Source organism: Amaranthus tricolor, chromosome 7 (assembly GCF_026212465.1).
Source record: "Amaranthus tricolor cultivar Red isolate AtriRed21 chromosome 7, ASM2621246v1, whole genome shotgun sequence".
Classification (NCBI taxonomy): domain Eukaryota; kingdom Viridiplantae; phylum Streptophyta; class Magnoliopsida; order Caryophyllales; family Amaranthaceae; genus Amaranthus; species Amaranthus tricolor.
In genome coordinates, this window is record NC_080053.1 from 16,477,342 (window position 1) to 16,490,115 (window position 12,774).

The following is a 12,774-nucleotide window of genomic DNA, read 5'->3' on the forward strand; positions in this document are numbered from 1 at the left end:
TTAAATAACTACAAAAAAAAGACCATATACCGACTGAAAGTTCTGACTAACACAAAACAGTCAAAAATTTCCGACTGAAATGTGTTAGTCGGAATTTCAGACTAAACTGCTACTAAATCCATGTTAGTCGAAAATTTCAATTGAATCTCCTATTATTTCGTTGGTAGTCGAAAATTTTTGGACTAAATTTTATACTAAAACAAAAATAGTTGGAACTTTAAAATTGGAAAAAGTGAGAATTACTCCGCGCATTAATCTCCGACTACATTTCCGACTGAATTTTAGTCGGAAAAATTATCGACTGTTTTCCGACTAAAATTCAATTGATAAATAATTATAAAGACAGCACAAAAAGAATCACTAAGTTATAAAAACATTAAAGTACAAGTCATTTGTCAATAAATATAGGGATAATGCAATAAGGATCACTAAGTTATATGCTCCCTAGTGGTTGAAGTGTTGTTTGATGCTTTGATGCAAGAGGTTAAAGGTTTAAACTCTAGTTCCAACAATTGGTGAAAACTGTGATAGTTTAATATATGAACTGAATTGGATCCAAATTTGGGTTTCATATATGGGTTTGGTTTGTTGGGTGAAACATTTTAAAGTAAATTTTTTTTGAGTAACATATTAGTCGCAAATTGGTAAGAAAATGGTCGGAAATTTTTCTAAAACTTTTTTTTCATTTTAGAACAAATTCAAGATTAAGTCTTTCGAACGAAATTTCGACTAAGTAGAACATTATAAATGATTTATTTTTTTCCGGCCAACATGTTAGTCATGAATTGGTAGGAAAATGGTCGAAAATTTTTCTTAAACTTTTTTTGTGATTTTGGGATCAAATTCAGGATAAATATTTTCCCACTAAATTCCGACTAATTGAAAGTCAGAAATTAGTTGAAAATCAGTCGAAAAGCCTATTATTTTCTAACTAATTTGTTTGTCGGAATTTCCGACTAACTTTTTGACTGATTGATGTTAGTCAGAATTTTTAATTGTTTTCCTACTAAAATAAAATACTGACCAATGTGATTCTAATTAACAAATTCAGTCAATATGAACCTATACCGACTAAAATCCAATTGAATTTGTTAATTGGTAGAAGTGCGTGTTTTTGTAGTGAATAATTTTATTCATAATACAACAACCATGCTAGAAGTTAAAAGTCCATGATGAATTCACCCAAGTGTTATTTTAACAATGGCTGTATCCATTAAGAATTAAGATGGGGTTATATGTAGAAATCTGATTTAATTGTAGTTGAAAATATTTGGGTCAAATTTGTACCAAAATAGTTGTATTTTCTAGCTGAACTATCAATACATTAATTTCTGTCGCCTGTACAATTATTATACTTGAATGAATATGAAACTATAACTTTTAAAGAACCTCACGTCTCTAAGCTTCATTATAACATCAGCACGACTGCCACACGTTTATGAATACTCTTTGTATTCTATTCCCTCCGAACCAATTTAGATGTCTCATTTGCTTGGGCACGGTTATTAAGGATGGTGTGGGTCCATTAAAAAGGGAAAGTAGTAAAGGATAAGTAGTGATGGGTAGTTGGGTAAGTAAAGTATATGTGGGTATATTCGTAATTACTTGTGTGAACTAAGGATATTTAGGTATAAAAAGATTGACAAAAATAAAAATGGAACAACCAAAAAGACTTTACCAAATAAGGAAATGGGAAAACTAAATTGGTTCGAAGGGAGTATTAAATTTGCATATTTATATAAATATTAATTTTCAGTTATTGAATAAGATAAATATTAATGTAAATAAATAAATAGTAAGATTAACACTATGTTTGAATTGAAATAAATAAAGAGGAAAGAAAGAAAGGAGTTTAAATTAATACAAAATTTTTATTTGGACAACAAATTTTGTTCAAATACATTTTCTTTTTACAAGATGCAGTATTCCTTTTTCTCAGTCTTTACCTCTTCCTTACCTTTTTCATCCGTCTCTTCCTCTTCTATTTATTTATTTTCTCTTCTAATTTATTATATAAATATAGTTTAAGATAAAAATAATAAATTTGTGAATTATTTTAAATTAAAGTTGTGGGGATAAACCAAATTAAAAAGACAAATGAGTAATGAGTAACAAGAATTGACTTCATATTCAAGGCAGTTATAAAGGGATTATTAGAATACTTGTCTATGAAAAAGGTTAACGTAGTAGTAGTATCATTTAAATCATCTAAATTCAAAGACTACCTAATAAGTAAGACTATTCAAATCCAATGTTTTAGTAGCAACAAACTTGAGCATTCACTCAAAACTCCATTTTTTATTTTTAAAGTTCAACAAATTCTTTATTTAAATACTTCATTATTTCCATCAAAACCTTGAAAATTTCTAAGACGACTCTGTTCAAGTCTTGCGATCACTCCATCTCGATGCTATTTAGTTCAGAGCCCAGAGGTGTAAACTCTTGTATCTCTTAATGATAGCTGAGTATCTATATCATCTTTATATTACTCCCCTGTTTTTATATATTCTTTTCAAATAAAATTTACGAATTTCAGCGTTAAACTTTAACTACGGTTTCTCATCGATATATAAGAAAAAACATATTTATGTGGAATCTTGTTAGATTCGTCTTAATATATACAATCTAAATATCAACTTTTTAAAATTTTTTAAAACTCAATTAAATTTATTTGATTTTAAAGATTGCATAGGAATCTAACAAAAAAAGTAAATGGTATAAAAATTTGAAAACAGAGGTAGTACTTAAATGATGTATTTGAATATTCAAACAAATGGGACAACCAAAATTGACTTCAAACAAATGCAAAGAAATTCTTGATCTTGTATTACTTTTGAAATGTACATATCCATTTTTCTATCTACTATAGAACTATCATCATTATCGTGTAAGTAGCATACCAAATGCTTCAACCATTCTACTAATATCTACCATTCATTCGATTACTTATTCATCCATTCATCCATTTATATCGAAATGTTAAGATCAATCTTAGGCTTCTTAGACAACACAGGCAAATTTACAAGAGAACTGCATTTGGGACATCTAGGATCATTCTTAGAAATCAACACATACAGCAAGCAACCAGGGCAAGCTGCAGCTACCAATAGGCCTCCATTTTGATTACTTAATGGGTCCCGCTCATCGGAAACTGATGAGTTGTTGGACGGAGATGGAGTTGACATCATCAACAAACGTTTCTTAGAAGACGATGATGAAGATGATGTAGTGGGTGAGGCTCTCTCAGCTCTATCAAGGGCTGATTTCACTTTGTCTAAAGTACAAACACTTGTATAGGAAATGGGTGAATCATTGTTTGAGACAAGCTTTAAATCTAAACTTGGGTGTTCAAGTAGACCAAGTGGAGTACTCTGTTTTATACTGTTTGTTGAGGATGATTGAAGAAAGCTTGTATTTAAATCATGGTGTTTTGGGGACATTTTGTTTGCTGCATTCCTCTGTTCATTTGCTGTATATGCAGGGTTGCATCTCTGTAGAAACACTTTTCCTGACTGCAAATTATACCCAAATTTACTGTCAATTCCTTGCAACATTACCCTTTTCAACATGATAACATACTAAATGGTTAGTGATACTAAATGGTAGTAATGGAAATGATTTATAATGTAAAATTTCATCAAACGTTCTATATCATTCCCATGTTAATAAAACTTTGATTACAAAAAAGTTTTTTTTTTTACAAATTTCCCTTACCACCTAATATCATATCTCTCAATGGTAATGCATTGGAATGAATTTTATGAAGAAAATGAAATGATTGGGGTTGGACAAGCATGACCATCAAGGTAACCAAAATACTTTTTAACTAAAATTACACTAGTTTTCAATTTCTATTACTACCTACCAAAAGCCGTAAAATTACATAATAAAACCCTAGAAAAACCAATGACAATAAATAGATAGTAATCCCTTCTATACTAATGAAATCTCTAATTTGATTTTGCACACGTATAAATGTACTATTTTGATTCTAAATATCTCTAATTGTAATTGTTTTAAAAAAAGGTTAACTTATTAATAAGTTTGCATTGAGACGAATTAAACAAGATTTTACTTGACTACCAGTATGTTTTAACTTATAAATTGAAAATAAAACACAAGTAATTAATGTACAATGCCATAAAACAAACAAAGCATTTAACTAGACTAGGAAGAATTATTAAGCAAATACTAAGGGGCGGATATGCGTATAAGACGGACTGGATGAGATTATCTCTGCATGTGTAAAGAGCTAATTCGGTCACTATTTTAACCGTTACATAATCCAATATCAATAGAGCTTTAAACGAATATCTTTGGGCATTACCTTCAAATTACAAACGAAATAAACTAAAAACAATCATAACATGTGAAAACCATGGATGAAATCGACTAAATGAATCAAAATAAATCAATAAGAGAACAATAGACCCAAATTAACATAGTATTTAAATCTAGAATTGGTTTGAGAAAAAATATACAAGTCCAATTCAATAAAATGTAGCAGTATTAACAGATAGAAAAGAATCGTACTTGGAATCGTAGTTATTTAGGTGTAAATTATTGCAAAAATACCAGCAATTAGGAACAACTTTTGGATGATGAAACTAGATTGCAACCAATATTCTATTGAATGAATTAATTATTATAAAGGATTGCATTTCGAAATGTTTAAATACATTTAATGAGTCACACATTGATCATGGTAGCATTTATTAATCAAAATTAAATGATACAATAAAAACCCTACAAACTAAGCAATAAATATATTGAATTTTTAAACTCATCCAGCACCATAATGAATACTGAAATATTCAAAGTTCAATTTATTTTTTCTTTTGAAAAACCCATCATTATTAAACATTCAAGAATTGAAAATTCCACAATTTAAAGCCAAAACAAAGATCATCGATCATCAAACAAACCCATCACTTGAATTTTATTGAAAAAAATAATCGAACAAAGTTCATGAACTTCCATAATTGTGAAATCTTCAAAGTTAAAAACACTTTGTTTTTTATTAATTAATTAATTCATCATCAATTAACATTAAACAATTCAAAGTAAAAACAAATAACATATTTATGCTCAAAAGAACCCATTATTTGAAATTTTAAATGAAAATTAAAAAACAAAACAAAAAAGAGTGGAGGAAATTGAAAAATTACCTTAAGATCAAGGCGTTTTTCCCAACCAGTAGGGACACGTAAATCAAGGTCTAACTCTTTAGATTCAACACCAAAACACCCACCACCAAGAAAATCACGAGTAATTAACCCAGAATTAGCTTCACTTTTAATCTCCATACTCATCATAATTCAATTCAATTCAATTCAAATTCAAATTCAAATTAATTAAAATTTAATTCAATACAAGCCTAGAAAATAAAAAGAGAATAATATAATACAAGAACAAAAAAGACAGAGAGATTGAATTCTGAAGAAGAAGAAGAAGATGATTATGATAAATAAATAAATACTGTTGAGTAGTAGAAAGGGAAAATTGATGGGGAAAGAATTAATTAGTAGAGAAGAAAGAAATAGAAAAAATTAAATGATGGGTTTGGAATTGGGTGTGGGAAATGAATTAAATAACATTAATTAGTTTTGGTTTTTATTGGTGTTGGAATAAATGGGTAGGAGAAGAAATGAAGAATGAATGAAGAAAAAAAATGGTGGGGTTGGTGATTAATTCAAAACAAGAAGTGGGAGGGCGTGTCAGTAATTGTGGACATTTAATGTCATAAATATTGTTATTATGAACCTTGTAAGTCTACATTTAATGTCATGGATTGGCCTCTTTAGCTGCTCATTAACTATCATGTCACATATACTATCATAATGGATCTTCAATTCACTTCAAAAGTAAAATTCAAAATATATTTATTTAAAATAAATATTTCCTCTCTTCCAATTTGCATGTTTGATTTTTCACGTAGTTTAATATGTTAATTTAATTTTTAATATCTTTATTTATGAATTATAAAAAATTATCAAAATTTAATATTAATAATTTTTGCAATAAGATGAATCAAACTAGATCTCACTTGACTATATTTTAACTTATAGATTAAAAATTAATCACAAATTAAGAATAATGATTAAATAGTGTTATTTTTACCAATGTTGTAACTAATTTAGAACGGAGAAAGTATAAAAATAAAATGAAACAATATTACTCCTAAGTTCTAATATATCAACTTATATTAACTTAGGAAAAAATACCTAAAATAATTCAACTATTTTCGTGATTTTCTTATAATAATCCTATTTATTGATTAACCATGAAAAATCCTAACTTATTAGGGTGTTTGCCTAGAATAAACTCAGATAACTGAATCACTTGTTATAGTAGGTAATTTACTAAAAAAATAAAATGAAAAATTGATGTAAAATTAGAGAAAAATGTAAAAATTTTACATAATAAATTTTGAATGATAAAAAAATTAGAAAAAAAATAAACATTTTTTTACATTTTTTTCAACATTTTTATTTTAATTTATCTTTTTTAATAAAATAAAACTTATTTTAGGAAGTCATCTAGTTACCGATTTTATTTTAACCCTAAAAGTTTGGATCATTCATGGTTAATTAATAGGTAAAATTATTTTTAAAAAATCATAAAAATGTTAGATTATTCCAGATAATTTTTCCTTGAATTTACCACTAGTAATAATATTTTTCTTCATAATATATCACTATCATATTCATGGGCATTTTCATTGGACTAAAGGAATATACAAGTACTTCTATTATAATCTTTTTGTTCTAAGAAATTTATTGCACTCTTTTTTATTTGTCTCACCAAATTTACACCATTTTTATTTTTTAGTCATTACTCACATTTTCTCTTTTATCACATTTACATACTTTACTTGTTTTTTATCTAATCCATGTATTTCTCTAATTACCTTATAATATTTTTATCTCTTTTATTTCTGTCAAATTTCTACAGCGTAAATTTAATGGAACATAATCAGTATTTGATGATGACCTTACTTTAGGTTTGAAGCATGATCAACTTTTAGGCCATAATAGATCTATTAAAATGTAACCTTACGACAAAACTTGAACCGAAACCATTAGCTATCTAATCCATAAATGTGTTCTTTTTATATTTACAAATCAACATGATAGGAATTGAAGTTACAATCAAACCGGTTGATATTCAAAAATGGTAAAATCAAACTCATATTACGACCAATTTTTATATAGAAAAAATTATTGTAAATAATCTAACTTATTTTCAATTGCTTGTCAATAATTCCATCTTTTGAAAAGTTTTGGGAAATTATCAATGGTACCCTTGAGTTTTGACACTTTATCAATGGTACCCCTAAGTTTTTTTATTATCAATGATACCCTCGTACTATTGAGCGTTTTACTACCGTAACCTTTTTAAACTTTTTCAGTCAAAAATCTTCCAAAACCGTTAAGTTTTTTCTTTTTCTTTTATTTTTCAATTCAAAACATAAAAGAAAGTTAACAGTTTTGAACGATTTTGGGCGGAAAAAGTTAAAAAAGATTACGGTTGTAAAACGCTCAATAATACAAGGGTACCATTGATAATAAAAAAAAACTTAGGGTTACCACTTATAAAATGCAAAAACTCAGAGGTACCATTGATAATTTTCTAAAAATTTTTAATAATCCAACATTTGCTTCCAGTTTGTTGCCAATTGACCCTTTAGAAAATGATCTGCTATATCATTTTACCTCTCATTTTTTCCTTCTTTATAATAATCCAACCTATTTTTCATTACCTACCAATAATCTCACCTTCTGAATTTTTGTTTAATAATCTCACCTTCAAAAAGCTAAATACTCAATTTCTTTTTGCCACTAATTTATAATAATCCAACATATCTCATCAATACTTATTAAGTCTCTTTTAATTTCTTTATTATTTTCTCTTCAATTATTATTAAAAAATTCACAATTTTAAAATACTCAATTTCTCTTTGCCATTGATTTGAATGGGGAGTATATTTGAAGGAAAGTGAAAAACATACGACTATTATTAATTTTTATAATTATATTGATTATAAAATTTTAACGTGTAAATTTCAACTTGATAAAGATAATACATAACAGGTCGGCGAGTACCAGACCCAATGTATTTTGATAAAGATAACATATATATATATATATATATATATATATATATATATATATATATATATATATATATATATATATATATATATATATATATATATATATATATATATATATATATATATATATATATATATATGTATGTATATATATATATATATATATATATATGTATATATATATATATATATATATATATATATATGTATATATATATATATATATATATATATATATATATATATATATATATATATATATATATATATATATATATATATATATATATATATATATATATATATATATACATATATATATATATATATATATATATATATATATATATGTATATATATATATATATATATATATATATATATGTATATATATATATATATATATATATATATATATATATATATATATATATATTAATGATAGAGTTTAATTGGTTTAAAGTATAATAGTATAATATATTATTTAAAGTATAATAATGTAATAATATGTCATATAAATAACATTTTTAATGTTTTTATAATACTATAAGAAATAAAAACTATATATCTATAATAGACCAATAATGTTATAGGTGGTTTAAATTTATTTAATTCACAATTATGGACAAGTTCCAATCAAAATTTTTGAATATGATCTATTAAGTATGTAATCGATTAATCTATAAATTAATAAATTAATATAGTTAGCTTAAAGTTTTTTAGATATTTAAATAACTTCAAAACAATATAAGTCTATAATTGTCTAATCATTTTGTTAGATTAGTTCTACTAACTCAATTTGATCGAACTTATATAGTATTATATCTCACTTAACGTTAATAATATATCTACAACCCAAAAGTCTATATTCGATTTATAGATAATAAGTGGTTTAGTTCACTCTAATAACTTGACTTTCAATTACTCAGCTTTGTAAATATTATCGCTTCACGATGTTAAACTTATAATAAAGTCTAATAGATAATTTAAGTTTGAATATTCACTAAATTAATATAGAAGGGTGGATTAGTTTATTTACTAGATAGTGTCCGTGCGATGCATGATTTTATTAAAAAAATCTGACGTATTTTTATCATTATTATTATTATTAATGATATAAATTTTACATTATAGTTATATCTCACTTCACTCTAAATAATTATATACATTGCATACATTATATGATTTGTATCATACTATGCATAGTGCACGCAGATGATTTGAAAATTTTGTTAGTGACAAATAAATGACAACAAAAGACAAAAACTTTGATTATAAATTTAATATAATTATATTTACACTTCTATTTAAAAGGCATTTGGTTAGTACATGAAGTATACAATACAAAATTATAAGTATTTTTAGTCAAATATAACATATCAATTTATGCTAAAAAATTTAATATTACATTAATTTATATAAAGTATTACAACTATTAATAACACACATTAAAATCAAAATTTACATAAAAATATGTAAAGTTATTTTTAGAGCTGTTTAAAAGTGACCCAACTCGAAAACCTGAACCGAAACCAAAAGTAAACTAATCCGAAAATGTGTTCCTTTTTAGGTTTATCGAACTGACAGTACCCGAACCGAAATTGTACCCGAACCGGTTGACAACCGAAAATGGAAAAGCTGAAACCGAGCTGTAATCGATTTTTGTAACCGACACATAACCGTTAACCGAGATTACCCGAACCTAATAATGACCGACCCGAGTCATATCCGACCCGAATCATGCTTGAAACCGAATTCTATCCGGCTAAAATTGATTTAATCCGAACGAATTTTAGATCGAATAGATGTAAACCTGAACCAATTTTTAACATAGAAGTATGATAGACTCATATTCAATCATCTTTTTTGTTAATCTAATAAAGTGTTAGATATTTTAATAAATTAAATTTTATAAATACATGGCTTTATATATTTAGAGTTAATAATCAATGGTCAAAGTTTATTTAACTACTTTTAATCGAATTAGATGAAAATTGATAGAACATTATAATTTTAATTTCCGGTCAAACAAGTAAAAGTAACAAAGTAATAATAATTACTAATTGATTTGCATTTTAACTATTTTGCTTTAAGTAAAGGGAATCTTGTCATCAATAAAAAAATGACTGATATTGATTCGATCAATAGTAATTAATAATACGTAGCCGAATTCTGTTAAAAAAAATCCGAACCCGATCTGTACCCGACAAAACCGAACCAATTTGTAACCGATGATAACCTGAGACCGATTGACACTCGACACGAACTTCAACCAACACCAAACCGATGTTAACCCGATAGCTTGAATAACCGATCTCCAACCGAACCGTGACTAACCGACTCAACTCGAGTGTGACCCGTTATAACACATAGCCGAAAAATAATCGATCCGAAATACAACCGAATCGAATGACACCCGTCCGAAACCGACTCGATCAACCGAATGAACACCTCTAGTTATTTTATAAAAGTTTAAACAAAAAATTAATTTGTTTATCATAAAAAATATAAGTGACTTACATAAAAATGGTCACAACCAAAATCATATTAAAATTAAGCATTGCATTTAAGTAACCAATAGTATAAATTAAAAATCCAAATAAAAGTATATTATCTTTTAACCATCTCAAAATATACATTACACTGATTAAATAATATTCATTTAACAAATAAAATTAATAAATTTTATAAGTAATTGAATAAAATGAATTAAAAGATATGGTTTTCTGATACATTAAATAATGTAACCTAAAAAGTATAAAATCATTCAATACGGGTAATATTATAGTCATAGTTAGAAAGTAAAAAAGTTAAAGATATAAATAATAGTCATAATAAAAATGACATTATCATTGAGTTTTGGAGGGAAAAATAAAGAAAATTTTGACATATTAGTTTTGTAAGATATTTTCTGTAAATCAAAAAAATTTTGTAAATCAAATATTTGATTGTTATCGTGAATATTAGATATATGTGTTTTTTCTCATATGTTTAATTTATTTACTTACACAAATATTAACATTATACCCATTTATTTAAAAATATGTCTATTAATTATATCAAAAAATAATTGTTCGATCAAAAATGTTATCTCATGTTGTTCTGTGATTTAAAAGATCTTTGCTAAGATGCTTACCTCTAGGCTCCAGAAGGTGGTGTGTGACATTGTGGATCTGGCTCAGTGTAGCTTCATTCCGGGGAGACAAATCAGTGATAATGTCCTTTTGGCTTCTACTCTCGTTAAAGGGTATACCTGGGCTCATGTTAGTCCTAGATGTATGCTGAAGATTGACATGGTTAAAGCGTACGACTCTATTGAATGGCTTTTTATGGAGAGTGTTCTGAAGAAGCTAGGTTTTCCTTCGAAATTCATTGGTTGGATCATGAGGTGTATTTCTTCTATCTCTTATATGTGCTTGTTAATTATATCCCCTCTAAGCCTTTTTTTGCTAAGAAAGGTTTAAGGCAGGGAGACCCTGTGTCTCCTTTCCTCTTTGCTTTGGCTATGGAGTATTTTTCTAGGGTGCTTAGAAAGGTTAAAGGTGGGGCTATTACGTTTCATCCTAAATGTGCGAAGTCTTATATTATAGAGTTGTTGTTTGCTAATGATTTGCTTATTTTTACCCAACCTGACATTCCTTCTTTGGTCAAGTTGAGAGAAGTGATTGATGATTTTGCTCGTGTTTCTAGTTTGCATATCAATAGAAGCTAGAGTGCTATCTATTGTGTTTTTCATCGTATGCATTCTTATTGGGCCCAAGTTTTTGTCCTCCCCCAGCATATTATTGATATGGTTGATCAGGTGTGTAATAATTTTGTTTGGGCCTTGGATAAGCAGAAGGGGTCTAAACCAAGGGTTGCGGAAAAATGTTTGTATACCTCGTGTGTATGGTGGTTTGAAAATCTGTAATATTCATGTTTAGAATGATGTGGCTCTTCTAAAAAGTTTGTGGGCTTTGGCCTATAAGAAAGATTGGCTCTGGATCAGATGAGTACATGATTACTACATCAAGGGAGCAGATCTTATGCATTACTTGATTCCTAGCTCGGCTTCTTAGATGTTAGCTCGTATTATTGATAGCATGAAGCATGTTTTTGGTTGGAGTGAGCTTCAACAATGGGGTGTGACGGGCAAGTTTGATATCAAGCAGGCTTATTTGGCTAAGCTCCCTACTAATTCTAAGCCTTCTTGGAGATCCCTTTGGTGTAGTAATAAAGCTTCTCCTAGAAGTGCCCTTTGTTTATGGCAAGTTCTCCAAAATCATTTGCCTACGAAAGCTAGACTTATTCGTTAGGGGATTATGTGTGATAGTAGTTGTGTACTGTGTCATCCAGATGTGGAAGATCGTGATCATTTGTTTGGTGCTTGTAGCTTTGTTCGTGAGGTTCATTCTCATGTTGCTACTGTGTTCTCTTTCCCTTGGCCTCTCCCCTTTACTAGTGTTGTTCAATTAATGAGTAAGCATAGTAAGAGGAAGAGTGTTAAGACTTGTATCACTGTGATGCTGTGGACTGAGATTTTGTTTCGGGTTTGGCTCCAAAGAAATGAGCGCATCTTTGAGGGGAAAATCTTGCGTCCTTGTCATGTAGCAAAGAACTTTCTTTTTTATGTTACCTTTAGGCTCGATGATGTTAGGAAGGCTAGTCTCATTGTTTAG

The 12,774-nt window shown here is 27.6% G+C and overlaps 2 protein-coding genes across 2 annotated transcripts; one reads left to right on the forward strand and one right to left on the reverse strand.

Moving 5' to 3' along the window:
- Positions 1-2,717: 2,717 nt before the first annotated feature.
- LOC130817832 (uncharacterized) lies at positions 2,718-5,714 on the reverse strand. Its single transcript, XM_057683754.1, has 2 exons — positions 5,169-5,714; positions 2,718-3,512 (listed from the first exon to the last, which is right to left on the reverse strand). The coding sequence occupies exons 1-2, from the start codon at positions 5,313-5,315 to the stop codon at positions 2,967-2,969; spliced, it is 693 nt and encodes a 230-aa protein (XP_057539737.1). The 5' UTR covers positions 5,316-5,714; the 3' UTR covers positions 2,718-2,966.
- Positions 5,715-12,174: 6,460 nt separating this feature from the next.
- LOC130818555 (uncharacterized) lies at positions 12,175-12,774 on the forward strand. Its single transcript, XM_057684719.1, has 2 exons — positions 12,175-12,406; positions 12,452-12,774. Exons 1-2 carry the CDS (start codon positions 12,175-12,177, stop codon positions 12,772-12,774), a joined length of 555 nt encoding a protein of 184 aa, XP_057540702.1.

Excerpts from the sequence above, each read along its gene's own strand:
- LOC130818555 (XM_057684719.1), top strand. The coding sequence starts at position 12,175 with ATGTTAGCTCGTATTATTGATAGCATGAAGCATGTTTTTGGTTGGAGT. Across the intron at positions 12,407-12,451 it reads TACGAAAGCTAGACTTATTC|ATGTGGAAGATCGTGATCAT; the intron begins GTTAGGGGATTA and ends TGTGTCATCCAG.
- LOC130817832 (XM_057683754.1), bottom strand. The coding sequence starts at position 5,315 with ATGATGAGTATGGAGATTAAAAGTGAAGCTAATTCTGGGTTAATTACT. Across the intron at positions 3,513-5,168 it reads AAAAACGCCTTGATCTTAAG|TCAGGAAAAGTGTTTCTACA; the intron begins GTAATTTTTCAA and ends TATAATTTGCAG.